The 19,824-nt window shown below is 38.9% G+C and overlaps 1 protein-coding gene across 14 annotated transcripts in view; it reads right to left on the bottom strand.

Moving 5' to 3' along the window:
- Positions 1-10,541: 10,541 nt before the first annotated feature.
- NFAT5 (nuclear factor of activated T cells 5) overlaps positions 10,542-19,824 on the bottom strand; it is a 109,248-nt gene continuing 99,965 nt past the window's right edge. For all 14 annotated transcript variants that reach the window (XM_042970189.1, XM_042970190.1, XM_042970192.1 and 11 more), the window contains 4 exons: positions 15,571-15,716; positions 12,177-14,676; positions 11,288-11,531; positions 10,542-10,649 (listed from right to left, as the gene is read on the bottom strand). In XM_042970189.1, coding sequence (XP_042826123.1) covers positions 11,296-11,531; positions 12,177-14,676; positions 15,571-15,716 — 2,882 coding nt within the window. In that variant the 3' untranslated portion in view covers positions 10,542-10,649; positions 11,288-11,295. The remainder of the gene's footprint in view (positions 10,650-11,287; positions 11,532-12,176; positions 14,677-15,570; positions 15,717-19,824) is intronic.

Genomic DNA, 19,824 nt, shown 5'->3' with positions numbered 1-19,824 from the left:
TCATGGTCCCAGGATCATGGGATTGAGCCCCGTGTCGGGCTCTGTGCTTCGCGTGGAGCCTGCTTGAGATTCTCTCTCTCTGAAATAAATTTTTTAAAAAGACCTGGTGTTAGGGCAGACATTATGGTAGGAGGTACACATCTGGAAATCTTCAACATACAGATATTATATAAAGCAATGTCACAGATGACATTACCTGGGACATGAATTATGATAGAGAAAAGATCTGGTAATTGACTTCTAGTTCTCTCCAGTGTTAGGTCAGGAAGATGAGAATGAAAAATAAGTGGCCAGTGGAGCAGGAGAGCTGAGTGTGGGGTCCTGAAAGCTAAGTGAAGAGAGTGTTTCAAATACGGAGTGATCAAGTGTGTCCAATACTACTAAGCCAAGTAAGCTAGATCTGAGAATTGACCTTTGCATATAGCCATGTGGAGGCCACTGGTGACTTTGACAAGAGATATTTCAGGAGACTGGTTTGATGAAAGCCTGATTGGAATGGGTTCAAGAGAGAACAGAAGAAGAGGAAGTGGAAACTGTGTGTGTGTGTGTGTGTGTGTGTGTGTGTGTGTAGGGTCGGGGGTGTGTGGTCAAAGAAAGTTATTTGATTTTTTAAGAGATAAGGGACATTATAGCACATTTATATGCCAGTAGGAAGGACTCAGAGAGGAAAGGTTTTGATCCTGGAGAAAGAGGACAATTAAAGGAACAGGTCTTTGAAAAAGCCAAAGCTTATGGGATCTAGTACACAAGGACAGAAGAGCTAAGTAGCGTCAGGACTAGAAATACTAAAACAAGGTACTTACTGTGTACCAGGAACTAAGCAATTTTACATGACTTAATTTACTTAGTTTTTGCAATAGCCCTAAGAGGTTTTGCTTTTGTTTCTACTTTATAAATAAGGAGATTAAGAAATGGAGAGGTTAAATGGCATGTGTAGGAACCAGAACTCCACTCAGGTGGGCAAACTCAAGAGCTTATGCTTTTATTAATTTATTTTTATTTTAGAGAGAGAGACAGAGAGAGATAGAGACTGAGCACAAGTGGGGGAGAGGGGCAGAGGGAAAGAAAGAATCTTAAGCAGGCTTCATGCTCAGAGTGGAGCCTGATGCGGGGTTTGATCCCACAACCCTGGGATCATGACCTGAGCCAAAATCAAGAGTCAGATGCTCAACTGACTGAGCCACCCAGGTACCCTGAACCCAGGCTTTTAAAAACTGTATTCTATTGCCTCCGTAGAAGCAGGGACGATGGCGCCAAGCAATAGAGCACAGGGGTAGCAATCAATACCTCTTCTTGAGAACAAGATCATTAAGTGTTGCGGTTGAGAAACTGTAGCTACTTTTATATTTCCAGAGTCCCTGTTGTGTCCTGAGCAGGGATAAATGATGTTCCAATTCTGTTACAGGCCTGATTACATGGCTGCTGAGAATGTGTTTGCTCCTTACAATATGAGAGAGTATTACTCTCACCAGCTTGGAGTAAAGCGGGACAACTACCTCCCTTGCTGTGGACACTGTACCTTGAATTATGTAAGCCAGGTTGCAGCCACTTACAGTCCCATCGTCACATCAGTGTTTTGCCCACAAAGGCAGTTTTTTGGACCCAAGTATTTTTGACATTTATACTTAATAAATTTCATTTGGTTATCACTCCTTTCCAGTGCTGTTGAAGTCAATAAATGTCAAGACATTTTTTTTTTTTTTTTAAAGCAGGTTTCACACCCAGTGGAGTCCAATGAGGGGCTTGAACTCATGACTGTGAAATCAAGATCTAAGATCTAAAATCTAAGATCAAGATCTAAGATCAAGAGTTGGATGCTTAAGACTGAGCCACTGAGGCACCCCCCAGAAGACAACTTTTAAATACATATAGAACAATGGTAGCATTGTTAAGAAATATATAGCCTCCTAAAATGACAACTTATGTATGTGTATACATTTGGGTATGTTAAAAATTGAGTCACCTTCACAGAATCAACAGGCAAAGTCTATATATGATAAGAAGATATAAGCATACTGTTGAAAGCAGGGCTTCTTAAGCTTCAGTTATTTATAGATCAAATTCATGATATCCATGTTCCATCTATATTAGTATTTAATATTTGTCTTTAATGTCACATTTCCCCACAGTCTAGTAGGTGGATATATGTTTTTCTAACACACAAAGACATATATGTCTACTCACGTAACATTTTGAATACCACTAGTGACATGTTATACATACATTTTGGTAAACGCCAACTGATACATGTGGAAATAACAGACGAAAGAACAAAAAGAGAATGCCCCTGGGTGTGGGAGTGAGGCTGAGGGCTGGGGAGATCTGGTTTTCAGCAAAAGCACCTTTATGCTACATGATTTGCTACCACACTAGATGCTACGACACTGCCTGGCAAAACAGGAGGCACAAAGTAATTGCTCCAAATCCAACTATATTTCATACCTTTTCCTAATGATTTTATAATTTCGGCCATAGGCTCATGCTGCTCAACACTGACATTCACGGATATGAATTCATTCACAAAGTCTGAGGAAAAAAACGACAGTTACTCACCGCAAAATGAAAACTTTCAATGTTTTATTTCTGACTGCAGCTGTTTACAGAAATATAGTTGCGAGTATACAAATGTTCCAATAGAAGCAAAATATCTTTTTAATATTTAACAAGTTATCACAGATAGCTAAAAACATAGATGCAAATGAAATTCCCCCAGAGAACAAACTGAAAATATCTGGTGTCAGTGCTCTGAAATCTCAACTATGAAAGCCATATACACAAAAATGTAATCCTTATTTCATTGCAGGACAATGGAAGAAGGCAGTTCAGTGGTTGATCAGTGTGCTCAAGCAAATAAAATTAAATTAAAAAATTTTAATGGCAGAATGGTAGCTAAACCACTTGAGAATGGGTTAATGAAATATGTGCAATATGTTAAATTAAAAGACTAATAAAAGAAGTGAATAAAACTCAGTAAAATTGTCCAAAAAGAGTAGCAACTACTTGGAGCTTATCAATTAGAAGGAAACAAGGCGAGCAGATACATTCATTAGCTCAAAAGAAATTAACTCAATGTCACTGGAATCAGTTTGTAGCTACTAAAGTCATAAACCCTTCAGTGCAGGACAGTTCTTCATTGGACTCATTAGTTTGATTCCAAAGCCACCCTCAAACATCTGAGACGGTGTGTGTGTGTGTATGTATATGTGTGTGCGTGTTGTCCTGAGGTTCATTAGGTAAAATAATAAGCGAACTCTATAAACTATTTCACACCAAATTTCTTCTGGGGAAGAAAAAGAACAGGGATAATATGGCTAAACATGGGGCTTCTAAAAGAGACACTACAAGTTGGAGTCAAATAGAACCGTGATAGAATTCTTTGGGCACAGGAATACATTATGCAATCAACTGGAGAAGAAGGGAAAGGGAACAAGAAAGGAGGAATGTACCTAGAGCATCTCCCCACAGTTTGCCTATGTGTTGCCAGCACCAAGGTTTGTAGAGTAAGCCACTTACACTTCCACTGCTAGTGTTAAGCAAAGACAGCAGTGGTGATTTTTATAAAGTGAATATACAATTATTTTTAATTTGAATGTGCATTTTTCTTCCATGAGTTAATTGATTGGTGATTTGTAAACAGTGGAAGGAAGATTACAGCAATTATGGAGGTACTAAATTACACACAAAATTAAAATGAACAAATAAATCTACTTATCTTGTTATATTTACCATGAGGCATATAATTGGGAAGGGAGAAATGCCCAGATTAATAATGCACTGTCTTGTCCAATATTTATTTTAGTAAATAATGCGTGTCTGAAGCGTAAGTTCCGAGGATAGCTATATCTCTACTGCATCAGTTCTCATACAAACCAAGCTACTTTTAAATAAGTTTTATTGATTTAAAAAAGAAATTAAATAAGGTGCTATGTTGACCTGGCCAGCCATCTTATTTAATATCTCAGATACAAATATAAATACAAGGAATGATGTTCCGAGAGTTGGTCTAGCCAGACCAAAATTGTGGTCTGCTGGTAAAGTAAGAGGCAATGAAAAGAAAGCTTGTGTTATCACTGCCCACAAGGTACCCATTTTATGGATAAACAGGAGACTGTAGCACCCGTCAATTGTTTCAGCTACTTAAATGTCATAACAATTAAAAGAAATATAGAAGATTGCACCTATATATTTAAATCAGTCATTTAATGTAAACTTTTTAGTAAATGGTAGGAAAATGCCAAACTAAGTTAACTGAATTATCAATAACTAGACTAAGTGTATATGTATATAAAATATACTATATTTCTATAGGCAGTACTAAGAATAACTTATCATTGCCAATAAATGATTACGGATAACCAGGTTAAGCTGAATTTACATAAAGAACAATATATAACTATTTGTATGAGTAGGGGGAAAAACCTTTCTAGATCTTACTGTATACCATTTACACCAGTGGTTTTCACGCTTGAGCATACATCAGAATTACCTGGAGGGCTTGTTAAAACACAGATTGCTAGGCCCCATTCCAAAGTTTCTGATTCAGTATGTCTATGATAGGGCTCCAGTATGTGCATTTCTACCTAGTTCCCAAGTGATACTGATGCTGGCTGGTGGGCTGAGGACCATATTTTGAAAACCACTGGTTACACTCTATATGTAAAAAACTATACACTACAATGTTCTCACAGACAAAACACAAAATACTGGAAGAGGGCTGATTTTAATTAAGTCTCAAACATATACATTAGCAAGCTGAACATTAATATTTCTAAACTGGTTTGCTGAAGTGTAATCATTTCTCCACATAGTCAATTACATTTCAAAGTCTTAAGTCCTACGATACAGTCATTTTAGAAAATATTCACAGAACACTTACACCAAGCTGACTATCCAAAATAAAAAGGGATACAAATAGTTAAGATGTATTCATTAAGAAGGAATCATCACTATACAGCATTCTTGACTTCTTTGGAATGATTAAAGTGCATAATATCATTAGGGTATTAAGAATATTGCATAAAAGCCTGCAGTTTTCAGTGCCACTAAGTCAAAGAAATACCCAGGGGGGAAAGCAGCTCTATCCCAAAGCTACCGCTGTGATGCCCTCTCTTTCAGCACCACCACTGCAGCCAGGAGCCAGGACAGAGGCAAAATAACAAAACCAGAGGGACAGTCAATCCAACTGTATCTTGTTGAAAGGAATTATTACCTTTGTTCTAGAGGGATTCCAATATAACTTCTTCATTTTCTTTGACACTATTTTTCATAGAGATTACAAAGGTTCTGATAGGCAAGAAGTGCACTACGACGAATTCCATGGCGTTGTCTAGTTAGAAAAATGGACTTTACCAGGTTTTATCTAAATTTTGTGTCAGTGATTTATTTTTATCTAAGTAAGATGAGAGAAGATGTTTTAAATACTTCCTTCCTGAAATTTAACTACAAACATTTGTGTGCATGGAGTCTCGCAGACAATAAAATTTTCATTAGCGTTCAGATAAGACCTATCATTAGTTGGTCGAGATGAAGTCAAATTTAGATAATTTATATAAAGCCTCAACACTGTAACTCTAATGTTTATTTTATTTTTCAGAGACAGAGTGCGAGCAGGGGAGGGACAGAGAGAGAGAGAGGGAGTCACAGAATCCGAAGCAGGCTTCAGGCTCTGAGCTGCAGCACAGAGCCCGATGGAGGGCTTGATCTTATGAACTGTGAGATCATGACCTGAGCCACAGTTGGCACTTAAGCGACTGGGCCACCCAGGTGCCCCTAGTTCTATAATCTATTATTTACCCTCCCCCAAAGGAACAATTCTAGCAATGTATCTCTCTGTTACTCTTATGCCAAAGGGAGAGACTTATGAAGTTGTTTTCTCTGGTGATAGAAAAATGGAGAAAAGAATGCTAAATGAAATAATTGAAAGATGGGGCCTACTGAAATAATTTATTTGTTTTTGGCAATAGTGAAAAATGAAATTACAAGAAAGGGGCACTATTATGGTAGAAAGGCACTTTTCCATATGCATTTAGTCTAGATATAAAATATTAATTAAAAATTTTTTTTCTGAAAGAGAAAGTGGAGTAAAAATAGAATTTTATTAATGAATGAGGCTAGAATGGCATGAAAATAAATGGGAATTAAAGAATTAATTAGAGTACTGAGGCAATTCACAAATGATACTATAGGAATTACTCTGATATTTACTGCATTATGAACATTATGTCCACGATTTAGCTCTAGTGACACAAATAAGCGGAGGAGAAAACCTCTTTTTAATATGGATATACCTAACTTAGTAGGGAATGTGCTCTGAGTTTTTTTCCTAATAGAGCTGCTGAACTATACAGTCTTTGTCTTCATGGAGTCCCTCCAAATAAGCAAGGTGTGCAGACAGAACATGGCTGTACTGGTTAGGGATGAAGCCTGTGGTCATAACTTTTTTGTCAAAAAAGTTTTCTGAAACTTTTTGAAACTAAAGCTAACAGACCTCATCAAGTTTTCAATTAATTAGAAAAAAAATTAACAAATCTTAGAACAGAAATTTTCATCAGAATGATGAATAATCCTCAAATTACTCCTAGTGAGTATTTATAAGTCACGTTTGAGACTTTGATTATTAAAGCATTTAATCCTGGTTTTTAATTATTGATCTGTCTAAACAGATTTCACTCTTCTAAAACAAGTGTCTAAAACAGTTTAGATGGCCAAAAAGAATTATTACTTTAGTTCTAGGGGGACTCAGATAGAACTTTTTTCTCATTTGCTTTGACATTATTTTTCCTAGGCAGATTAACTGAGGTTCTGATGGATAAGAAATGCACTATAATGAAATTCTCAACTACAGCATAGACAAAATTACCACAAAAAGAAAGGAAGAAAGGGGGGTCCCTCATTAATTCTGCTTTTCATAATAAATAAAGCCCTTTAAAAACCTGTTCCAGAGAGTCTGGCAAAAACTGATTTGCATTGGCTGCTCTAATTACAAAGGTAATATGATAAAGCTCTGAGGCAAATATGATTTCTAGTTGTCTTCTCCCCTGTTGGTGTGGATATATCATGGAATGACAATAAGGAATAACACACACATACACACACACACACAGAAAGATAAGCTCCAAGCATTAAGGTGATTTGCTAAAGCAAGAGCAACTGAATATAACAATATAAAGGACTAAAAAAAGGTTCAGAGTTTATTTAGGTCCTTCTGCCATAAATAAATTTAATAAATTGTTGCTTCCAAGGCCTTTGCTGGCTCATGGAGTCTCTCTCATAGATCGCTATTATTTGTAACATTAATCTGGAAATTGTATTATTAGCACACGTATCAACCACTGACCACTGAGCTAACTCTTTAGTAAGAAGACAAATGTCTTTTGTAACCAAATAGTCAGAATGCTGTACTTAACAGTGACCTTTAGGGGTAGGGAACATTTAACGATGTTAAAAAAAATATCCATCATTATTGAATAAGAATGTGGTAGCACAGCACAGCCCTTGTATAAATAACCACAAAATTTATGAAAATAAAATTTGGGTTTTCTGCCTCCATCCAATCAAGCCACTACAGTTCAGGTGTATGTTCTGTTCTAAACTTAGATACTATAAAACAGAAAATTGGTCCCTGGTAACTTGGCATTGGCGATCAGCATTTTACGATGATAAGCCTCTTGAGAAACAACAGAACAGAAGTCAGCACACAAGCCAGTCTTCTTGCCACCACTTCATCCACAGAGCAGTGCTAAGAAACATTCTAGTTGAAACTTGGTGAGCAAATAGACTTCCTGAGTCTCCTGTGTAATCTCTTAGAAAAAAAGTCAGAAAACTCAGAAATAAACTTACAGTATTTTATTTCTACTTCTTATTTTTATACCTGCTGGGTAAGCTCTTTATACCTCTTTATACCTCTGCAGTTAGAGTTTTACATGTTAAAACTGAAGCACTGGATTGTGTGGCTGGTCCTTCTCATAACCTGAACTATATTGGGTAATTTTCCCTGATGCGGTGGGGAGAGATGATCTATTGAGGAAATGCTTTTGGTTCAGAGAATCTATAAAGTAGCTCTGGATATTACAAGATGGGGAAAACGTTATTAAAATTACAAACATGGTTTGTGGTTTTTTTTAGTGTTATTATAAATAAAAGGCATAGAATACAGAAAGCCAATTAATAATAACAATAACAACAATAAAATATTAAATATATAGTGAGCAAAGACTGAATGGCTCATTCTCATGAAACACCATCTGACACAATTGCCTGATGAGTTTCCTTACTCTAACATTTTGCTGAGTGAAAGATCCAGCAAACACACAGTAAGCTGCCTTTAGCCCACTAATAACATCAAGGAACTGCCTGATGGAATGGCCACAGATGAACAGGTCATTTGTTTCAAAAGATACTTAAATACTCAATAAAGACATAACAAACCCCCCCTCACTGTTATCAGACGCCACGTTGTGGTAGAACATCAGACAAACTCACAAATTTACCACAAAAATGTGTGGCAAAAAAAGAATAGTTTATATATATGTATATATATAAATTTCTATATTTATGCCAATGTACTCACTCAGTACAAATAGCAAAATAGTATACCATTTCCTAAATACAAAATATAGCTTTCCAAAAAAATGAAACACACATTAGATATAAACCATCCAAAACTTGAACGATTGAAAACTGTATTCAAAAGTAAATGACCCAGAGTAGGTCTCTTTCTGAAAAGTTCCCTTCATATCGGCAAGAAGCCTGTACTACTGAAAACGTAATTCAATGCCTCTCAATCAGAGAGAGAAAGAAAGAAAGGGTCAGGGTGGAGGGAAGAATATATAAGAACAAAGAGAAAAAACAAATTAGGAGAAGAGCACATTCAAAGAACTAAGGAGGACCACAAAAAGGGGGAAAAAAATCTGGCTGTATAAACAAAACCAACACCACAATTCCACAAAGTTCAACTAAATGTATAGGATAGAAAACAAATTAAAAAAAAAAAAACACAACAGAAAAGTAGCCTTCAACAAATAATTAACAGGCTATTTTTTTTGTACACTTAATAAAAATAAATGAAACAGACATGAATACCAAAACATCTTATCTACATATAGAAGCCACACACAATTTGGCCTTAAACTGTATAAACAGCTTTCTACATGCCAAAAGGAAAACGAGACGTAAGCACGTGCCCAAACGACAGGTTGTCGTGAGAAGCAGGCATCCCGTGGGTGGCAAGAACACCCAAAACTGTGTAACTAATGCTACAACTGCAACTGCAAATTCTGGAGTGTGTAATTTTGCTCTCTAGAGACGTAACACAATTTAATTCTTCATTTTAAGTCAATGATATGACCCTGTAAAGCCTAAGGCTTGTGGGAACCGTCAGGTAAGTGACCACTTCAAACTGTAAAGCACTGAGGTGACAAGTGAATTACACTCACTGCAGTTTAGGGAGAAGTGATGTTTCAAGAAATTTTAGTTTGCCTTTTTTTTTTTTTTTTAATTAAAATGTACACTGTTTCCTATTAGAGGGAAAAATTTGAAGACTTCAGGACAGCACCGTTCATGGGGAAAAAAATGCATTGTTTCTTGTTTCTCAGGAATCAGCTCCCCTCACTCCTAAAAGAGTGGCCCCCCACCCTGCCTGTGCTGCAGGAGTTGCTGGGTTACCCCAGACCAAAGCGGCCTTTTCCTTTAAGTTGCTACAGGGTCACAAAGCTCGTAGTATATTACTAATTGTCTAAAATAAAGTGAAGAAGAGGGGGAAAATAATAAAAATGAACATAAAAAGGGAACACCGGTCCAAGACTGGGATAAGAAGAAAACAGACTGAAGTTGCTCTGTCAGTTTTAACTGCTATAGGAGGATATCAGAACACAATTTACCATGTATTAACCCCTTCATTTTTTTGATAGAGCAAGATAATTATTCTTCTCTGCACAGGTATGGCTAAAACCCTTAATAGAAACACAGAGAATGAACAACTCTCTGGAAAATAAAATCAATAGCATTTCAGCTGTTCCTAGATTGTGTGTTGTCTGCCTTTGTAACAAAGAGGCCTCTTATCTGTGTAGAGCTCTTACTACAGTTAACTTGTCAGAATGTTACCCCTTCAGTTTCTCCATAAAAACTGAAAAAAGATTCCTTCATTTTGGCCAATAGCTGTGCTATTTATATTGGAAAACCACAGCCTTACTTTTAGTTACTATTTGAACTTTCCTTTTTCAAAAGCCATTACTTGACTAAAACAATGCAGGTAAGAAAATATGAATGAAGAACAAAAGTAAACATGACAATATGAATTATTTTCTAATAGCAATAATAACTGAGCAGTCCAGCTTTTGAATTTGAACTATACTTTCAAAGGAATAGCGCCTAGGAAAATAGCAACAATTAATTCTGTCAGCTGGAAACTCAAATAGATTCTCAGTCATCACTGTTATTAGGAATATAAAATATGAAGATGTTAACAACGGTGGCTAATCACTGCAACAGGCAGCACAGGTGTGCTCTTTTGCAGTAAGAGTAAAATCTATCCATTTACTCAATCACAGTTTTTCATACTTTGTTTTGTTTTTAAAGTAACAGTTCAAAAATCCTCATGGAATCACATGATCTCAGGACATCTTGGAATCAGAATTTTCTTCATGGAATTTCTAAAAAAGAAGAAGAAGTTGAATATAACTCACTAAGGAGGGAACAAAATTACAAATTTCCTGCTACCCTGAAAGATTCCAAAGTATATTACAATACTATAAATGATACTGCATCATATTATACTTCCACACACTTTTCTGACTCAGTATTTATTTCTTGAGGAAGGGAGAAATAAGACTTAATTATATCCAATCAATCGTACATTGATCAGGTGTTCTGTCATTCCGTGGTGAAGAAACTTAGAACCAAAAGGATTGCCTAGTATCAATACTATGACCACAAGCTATCATCCAGAATAATTTATTCAAATTTAAAAAGTATCATCTTACATTTTATTTTGAGAGAGAGAGAGAGAGAGAGGCAGAGAGAGAGAGAGGGGAGGGAATCTCAAGCAGGTCCCACTCTGTCAGCACAGAGCCTGATATGGGGCTCGATCTCACAAGCCCGTGAGATCATGACCCGAGCTAAAATCAAGAGATGGACCACCCAAGTGTCCCTAAAAATACCATCTTGTGAGAAAGCCGTATTTCAAAACAGTAGGGTCTAAAAAGTGTTATTACTTAAACCTAAATCTGATAAGAATAATAAAATTTATTGATGCTTTTCAATAAAAAAGAAACCAAAATGCAATACTTACTTATCCAGTTAAAAGGTGCCAGTCAAGTTGTTCCCTTGGTTTTGCAATGAAACAAGCAAATCAATCTTTTCAATGTTCTGGTTGGTGTTTATAGAGGACGTTAGTGAAGAACTCTCTGGCATTTGCTGAGAAAGAAGTGTTGTCACAGGTGGCTGGCCCTCATTCTGTGGTTGGCCTGGCTGACTTATGGCCATCAACTGATCTGGCAATGTAGCTGGTCCAGAAGTTAAAAGCTGACTACAGTCTGCAGAGATATTTAAAACAGAGAAGCTACTTGATTAGTTACTTTCTGTTAAGGTTCATAAGAAGATATTTATTAGTTGTTGGGGGAAATTCACTATTGTGTTTACTCAATATAGAACTAGAAGTGAGGCAACTGATAGCCCTCCAAAACGGTTTTTACCGAACAGTACTGGAATTCATCCCAGGTTTACTCAAAGCAGTATAAAAATACAACTTTGCTTAGTTGGCATCATAAGTTAGTCCTACATGCTTTCCTTGGTATGTAAACATTAACGATGGGTTAACCTCCTTGGAAACTACTTACTTTAATTGGCAGAGATATTTTCTGTCATTCTTACTTCATTTTCAAGTTTACAGCTTAAAATGGTAAACACATTCATTTATATTCATTACCACGTTTAGTCCTCCCAATATCCTTTTCAAGTATATAATTATTACCACCATTTAGATGTGGAAATTGAACCTTCTGCAGGTCAAATAACTTCTCTAAGATCTCACAGTATGTAAGTGGTATGGCTGGGATTGAACTCAGTTCTGACTACAATCTGTGTTCTTAAAACCACCGTGTTTTGCTTCCTTTTAATAAGAGTAAGAATTTGACCATCTCAGCCACTAACATTTAAGAAATAAATTTAGAGTTTCTTACTATTTTGAATGCCAAATAAGAACATTCCTGAAGTCTGTTGAGATGAGCCAGGAGAATTCTGTAGTTGGTTCATTGTGCCTCCAGTAGTGTTGTGAAATAAAGTAGCCTGTGGTTGAGGTGAAGATGTGGCTCCTTGGATTCCAGGCATGTTGTTCTGAGGGGAATAAAGAGGAGACTGCTGCATGTCTTGTTGGTTCATACTGGTCTGCAAAGCAGACATGGATGCTGGAGAGAGGAACAGTGTTACTTGCTGCTCTTGAGAACTGGGTGACCCTTGGACTAACTGAATCTGAGGAGAGCTATGGAACAAGGAAGTCTGTGGCGACTCAGACTGGGTAGGACCTGGGTTCTGAAGAGAGGAAACTGTAGGCTGGTTCTGAAATTGCATGGGCTGCTGCTCTTGGTTCATGGGGGCCATATTATTTTGTTGGTGAAAGATGGACTGATTCTGTTGCTCCTGGTTAGCCAGCGCGTTTGGACTTGGGTTGAATATCATGTTTGGCGGTGGCTGCTTCTGAGATGCCATTGTAGCCATGGTGTTCTGATTACTGAATAAAATGCTCTGCTGTTGTTGCTGTTGCTGCTGCTGCTGCTGCTGCTGTTGCTGCTGCTGCTGTTCCTGGGATGGAGAGTTACTCTGGATAGCAACCATTGAGTGCTGTGACTGGAAAATTGTTCCTTGTTGGTTTTGAGGCATTGGATTTGGAGGAAGGGAGCCCAGGGACACCTGAGGCTGAAATATACCCTGCTGGGAGGGTTGGGCCTGTTCCTGGGAAAGCATAGGGGTCTGGATGTGTGATATTGGAGCCTGCTGTTGAAAAGCAGCTTGCTGCTCAGTGTTAGATGTGGACTGAAGCGGAGAAATTGAGTTCTGAGCTGCAAAAAATGAAATCTGTTCTTCTTGGGCTACGGTGTTACTTTGAAGATTATTCATTGGACTCTGGGAAAGAAAGATGTTGGCTGACTGCTGGTCTTGAGGAACAGAAGAGCCCTGTAGCACAGCCATGGTACTTTGCGAGTGAAACATCGGAGGCTGCATTTGTTCCGAGGACGTTGTAGAAGTCTGACTGTGAACGATAGGACTTGGGCTATGAAAAATAGAACCTTGAGTTTCCTGGGAAAGGTTCTGAGCATCAGCAATAGGATTTTGGGGATGAAAAAGTGGAGCCTGTGAATGAGAAGACTGCTGCAAAAAATTCCCAGATTGGAGGGACATCATCTCATTACTTTGCTGGAATAAACCATTACCTTGTTGCTGAGTACCATTATTCTGAACACCCATCATACTTTTCGTAGATGAGAAAAGGTTTACTTGAGGTTGACTGTCCCCACTATGTTGCATCTGGACCATGGTCTGAAAGACACTGTTCTGAATCTGCTTGGCTTGTGCTCCAGTCTCTTCTCCATCTCCTGAACTTGATGTCTGAAACATGGTAGTGCCAGGGGTGGCAACCTGCTGCGTGGTGGTTGTAGTAGTTTCATTTCCAGAAACTGCAGGGGGAGAAGAGAACAATTCGCACTGCATTTGCATGTCCTCATTGGTAGATAATGCGCTCATCATGTGAGAGGTCTGCTGGTAAACTGGAGATTGCTGAAGGTTTCCATTTGCTGAAGCCGGTGAAGGAAATAACTCCGACTGAATCTGGGCAGCTGCCTGACAGATACTCTGTTGCATCTCCATCACCATTGCAGCCGATGATTCCATCACTTGCTGCTGCTGCTGTTGCTGTTGCTGATTGGACAATGTGTTTTCGCTCTGTGGGTGAACACTTTCGGCTCTTCCAGCTATTAAATTATCTGGTCTAGTATGGACTGTTGGCTCCGTTGAGGAGAACATTCCAGGGCTTACGCTGTTTTGAATTTGACTGACTTGTTGAAAAATGTCTGCGCTAAGCTGTTCTTGAACATTCTCATTACCATCTGGAGCAGAAAACAAAACTGAAGATAACTGTTGTTGTGCCTCTAAAACTTGCTGGACCAAGTCAACATTTCCACTGCTGCCACTAGCAGTACTGCCCGTAAAACTTCCGGCTTGCAAATGCTGAATCGTATTCTGTAGCTGACTCACGCTGTTTGGGGATGGGAAAATATTTGATGACATCTGCTGCTGTAAAGTCTGTGCTTGTTCTTGTAGTGGTGACTGCTGCTGTTGCTGGGATGACTCAGTCAGGTGTGACAAATTAACCACTGTGCCATCAGATTGTAATACTTCTCTGGACTGAGTGTCTCTTGTCTGAAATGGTGTAGCCGGCTGCAGCAGTGCATCACTGTTGGGCAGCTGACTAGAAGCAGAGACTGCTGGAAAGGTACCAGGCTGTGAAATGTCCTGTGTCTGGATAGTTGTCAGGGTGTCTGGGTTGTAGGTCTTGGGCTGAATCTGCTGCTGCTTTTCATTTTCAGAAGGTAAGTGGGAAGATGATGATGATGAAAAAGACCCATTTCCTGCTATGTTAGAGATATTTTCTAATGTTTGTTGAGTTGATCCAACTGTCTTTGTAGTCTAAAAAATAAAAATCCCCAAATAATATGTGTATATAAACATTAAATTAGCTCATATGACACTTCAAAAATTATTATTCTAAAAACACACATATATGCAGGACCAATTTCTACTCTACATTATTCTGTTGGAAAACAGGTGCAAGATTGATTCTCAGGGATACCATGACATCTGACTGTCATCAGGATATCTTTTTTTCTTAAGTTTATTTATTTATTTTGAGAGAGAGTGAGTACGTGAGCAGAGGAGGGCCAGAGAGAGAATCCCGCTGTCAGTGCAGAGCCTGATGCATGACTCGAACCCATGAACTATGAGATCATGACCTGAAACGAAATCAAGAGGGGTGCTCAACCAACTGAGCCACTCAGGTGCCCCTCTTCTTAACAAATGTTGTAAGTGAAGACAGCCAAACAAAAAACTAGAATAATCAGTTATTGATATGCTTAGGACAGGAAGAACACATTAATAGTAAATTTTAAAGTATCTCCATTTTGTGGATCATTGGTAGAATTATAGGGGGGAAAGTTATAAGTGAGAAAGGGAAAGAGACTTATAGAAAAAGACTGGGGGAAAAAAAGGAAATAAAAAACATCTCCAATTCTGAAAATACTAAACCTATACTGTCATTAATGCCCTACATCCCACAGGTACAGCTAACATTAATTCCTTCCTTACCAAAATATATATTAGAAGTCACTTTGCAGACTATTTTATTGGTTGGTAAAAGTATTCACTCTGAAAAGCAAAACTCATTAACTGCAACCAAAGAGAAACACATGTGAAAGAAACAGGAAAAGTAAAAAGCATAAACATGGGGAAAGGTAATCAAACTATTAAAAATATAGCAATTTTTATAACAGATTAAGATGTAGAGCACTTATCAATGCAGCTTACCTTAAAAATAGGGGAAGATCTTTTTTCTGTTACTTCCATTGGAGTAACATCTTCACTCTTAATCATACTGCTTGATATGAGTGGAGTGATCAGAGCACTGGGAAGAATATTTACCTTATCTAAGTTACAACCAGTAGTTTTCATTGCTGTACACACACAAAAAAAAAAGAAAGAAAGAAGGTTTAAAATCATCAACTATTTCATTCTATAATATGTTGACTTAGTCATGATTTAAATGTCTTTTTTTTTTAAGGGAGAGAGAGAAAGTGTGCGAGCAGGGGAGAGGGGAACGGGGTGGGGAGGAGAGAGATGGAGAGGGAGAGAGAAAGAAAGAGAGAGAGAGAGAGAGAGAGAGAGAGAGAGAGAGAGAGAGAAAATGAATCTTTAAAAAAAAATTTTTTTTTAATGTTTATTTCTGAGAGAGAGACAGAGCGTGAGCGGGGAGGGTCAGAGAGAGAAGGAGACACATAATATGAAGCAGGCTCCAGGCTCCGAGCTGTCAGCCCAGAGCCCGATGCGGGGCTCAAACTCACGAACTGTGAGATCATGATCTGAGCCGAAGTCAGACACTCAACTGACTGAGCCACCCAGGCACCCGGAGAGAATGAATTTTAAACAGGCTTCACACTCAGCACCTATCACAGGGCTTGATCCCAAAACCCTGTGATCATGACCTGAGCTGAAATCAAGAGTCGGAAGCTCAAGTGACTGAGCCACCTGGGCGCCCCTAAATGTCTATTTTTTGATGCTATGCTGGTAGCATGAAATATAAAACTGGTGTATCAAAATGTGTCCTCCCTTTTTTGAAGCAGTAGTGGCTTGAGGCCTCCTGATATGAGCCAGGTTAGATAACAACAAGCTTAAGCAGTTCAGTTATCGAGCTATATGCCTCTGGGCCCTTTCGAGGTACTATGAATTGCACTAATCAACACAGCCACAGTAAATTGTAGGATACAGCTTAGAAATCTCCAGGTAAAAGCTACTCAATCACAACTCTCCTCTTAGCATATGGCTGCCCAGCAGCATAAAATCAAAACTTCGTAAGGGCCATAGGATTGTTGGAACATTTCTCTCAACAAAACTCAAGTGTCTCATTAGCATATACCACCAAGTAACCAGACAGACTTTGCTTTTCTATATTAATGTCTTAGAAAACATGTATTTGCTAAGTTCTTTTAGACAGGACTTAAATTTTTTTCTTTTCAGAAATTTAAGAATTATTTTAGGTTTACCAATTAAATCTCCAAAGCAAAACCAGCAAGTATTTTCTACTTCCCTCTCCTTCATTCTGCAGGAATAGTTACAGATTTACACTACGGAGACATAATATATAGCAGATAACGTAGGTTTTACCATTTTGGCATATCTACTTTTCCTCCTTGATTCCTTTTCTTTCTTTTTTTATCTCAAGTCTGCACTACTGGCATTTAGTGGAGCCTACAGATACCACAAATGATAGTCCTCTGAACTGACCATCTAGCCAAATTCTGAATCTAAGTGTTTACCACTACTTTGAAACCCTGTGGAGACACATACAAATTCCCCAGAAGGCATAGCTGTTAAACTCCTTAGTTTGATATTGAGAAGAAATACCAGCTACAGAGAGGATTTTAAAGTGGCATATGGTATATGACCAGGATGGCTATCTTTGTAAATATTTTGATTTACAAATATCTGAAATTTTCTTGTCTTACTTCAGCTGGTCTCACAGCTAATTGGCTAGAAACAACTCCTGTGGAAATAGATTATATTGAGGGAGGGGAAAGTGCTCATTTAATTTTTCATATTCTACACTTTATTACTCTGAGAAATGGATCATTTACTCAAGAATTCTCAGGCCTATTTTCACCTAGATTCTAACAATACCAATACAATTCAATTCATAATCCAATTTTGACTGAGACAAAACTAAAGATCACGCACAAGGCAGGCATTTAAAAGTATTCTAGGCCCATCTCAGGGCGCCTGGGTGGCTCAGTCGGTTAAGCGTTGGACTCCGGCTCAAGTCGTGATCTCGCAGTCCGTGAGTTCGAACCCCGCGTCGGGCTCTGTGCTGACAGCTCAGAGCCTGGAGCCTGTTTCAGATTCTGTGTCTCCCTCTCTCTGACCCTCCCCATTCATGCTCTATCTCCCTCTGTCTCAAAAATAAATAAAGGTTAAAAAAAATTTAAAAAAAAAAAAAAAAAGTATTCTAGGCCCATCTCAAAGGACAGTTTGAAAGACCACTGGTAATGTCCTAAGTTGATCCTATAATGTTCAACTATCCTTTTTTTTTTTTTTTTTGATGTTTATTTACTTTTGAGAGAGAGAGAGAAAGAGAGTGAGGAAGGGGCAGAGAAAGAGGGGTAGGAGGATCTGAAGCAGGCTCCATGCTGACAGCAAAGAGCCTGATGCGGGGCTCAAACCTGCGAACCAAGAGATCATGACCTGAGCTGAAGTCGGACGCTTAACCGAATGAGTCACCCAGACGCCCCTTCAACTGCTATTTCTGCTTTTTAGTTCTAGTAGAATATGAGCGCCATGAAGGCAGATTTTGTTGTTGTTGTGTGGTGCATAGTAGGTAACCAATAAACATTTGCTGAATTAATGAAGCAATGAATAATCTTACTTTACTTTTGTCATAGTTTAGTTTGTTGTGGACTGTTTGGTTAATGATACAGTGTAATGTTGCAAATTTTCATTATAATATTTCTGGCCTAAAAAGTTTAACATCTAAAGACAAATTTATATTACAATTCAATTAGAAACTATATAAAAATTCACTGACAAGTAAATGTACCACCTACAGTTAAATCGATCTGTACATGATTTTTGCCCAAATTTATTTAGAGAGTAATTCTTTTTTAAAAAATGTTATTTTGAGACACACATACATACAAGTGGGGGAGGGAAGAGAGTGAAGGAGTGAGGGGGAGAGGGAGAGAGAGAGAGAGAGAGAGAGAGAGAGAGAGAGAATCCCAAGCAGGCTCTGTGCTGAGCGTGGAGCCTGTGCTGAGCGTGGAGCCTGACTCAGGGCTTGATCTCACAACCCTGATATCATGACCTGAGCCAAAATCAAGAGTTGGATGCTTAACCAACTGAGCCACCCAGGAACCTCTGGAGAATAATTCTTATTATCAGAGTTCCCCCCCCCCCCCCCGCCCGCTTTTGGAAAGTGAGAATGGGTGGAATAAGTTGAGCAAGAGTCTTTAACTCCTCTAAGGAGACTACTGATAGGCAGGTCTATTGGTATAGACAAACAAGAAAAGGACAATTTGTCTAATGTCCACCCAAAGATACAAATCTTTCTATAGCCACAGGCACGAAGTCTTTCTATGGCCAATAACCATTTAGTTTTCTGACACTTATTCTGGTTTGCTTATTGTTTTAGCTATGTATGAACTACAGCTAGAATCTTGCTGGTGCTACTCACAAGAATGGAAGGTGCTTCCCTGAGCTCCCTGGTGTAGGTGGTGAGGGATGCTGGATCTGCATAAAGGGAAAGAGTTCTCCTGGTATGCTCTCTGGTCTCCTGATACTAATGGGCTTCCCATTCTATCCCTGCTGGTGCTGCTGGAGATAGGGAAGCACTTATGTGGGCTACTTCTGCCACTGGTTGGAAGGTCAAAAACGTCAAGGTCAGGGTGGGTTCCCGGCCATTGGGTGAGAGTTTGGGACACCCTGGATCTGTTTCACTTTCTGCCATTGGACTGCCTTCTATTACGGGGTGGAAGATTAGGAGACACTTGGCCTGGGTCTTCCTCTGCTGTTGGGGGAAGGACAGGGAGACACAGGACCTGCTGATACCACCAATACAGGCAGCACAGGGCCTGTGTGCTATGGCCTGGTATGGGGTAGGGGATGGGTTGGCTCCCTGGGTTCTGTTGTTCCCTCTTCTGCAGACCGACTGACCTGCTTCAGCTGCCTTATGTGAAGCCTGTGTTTTGGCCCTCCTCGGTTCTACTGTCTGGATATCTGGCCCACCGCTACTTGGCAGGTGTGAGGCATGGAGTGGGTTGACCATCTCAAGTTCTGCTGTTGCTACCACAAATGTGGGTGGGGGGGTTAGATGGTCCCCCAATTTTGCTAGTGGGTCAGCTGCTGCCACTAGGTATGAGTCATCCTACTAAGCCTCTACTAGGCTTGGCCTTTCCTGGTCTTTCAGAGCAGGCTATTCATGCTTATTTGTTGATTTATTCTGTCTGTACCTGTTGCCAGTTTTGAGTCACAGACTTCTCTGGTGCCCAATTCAGATAAATGGTAGATATAAAGAAA

This window comes from Panthera tigris, chromosome E2 (genome assembly GCF_018350195.1).
Source record: "Panthera tigris isolate Pti1 chromosome E2, P.tigris_Pti1_mat1.1, whole genome shotgun sequence".
NCBI lineage: Eukaryota > Metazoa > Chordata > Mammalia > Carnivora > Felidae > Panthera > Panthera tigris.
The sequence above is the reverse complement of the archived record's forward strand: the minus strand, read 5'-3'. Positions and strand labels throughout refer to the sequence as shown.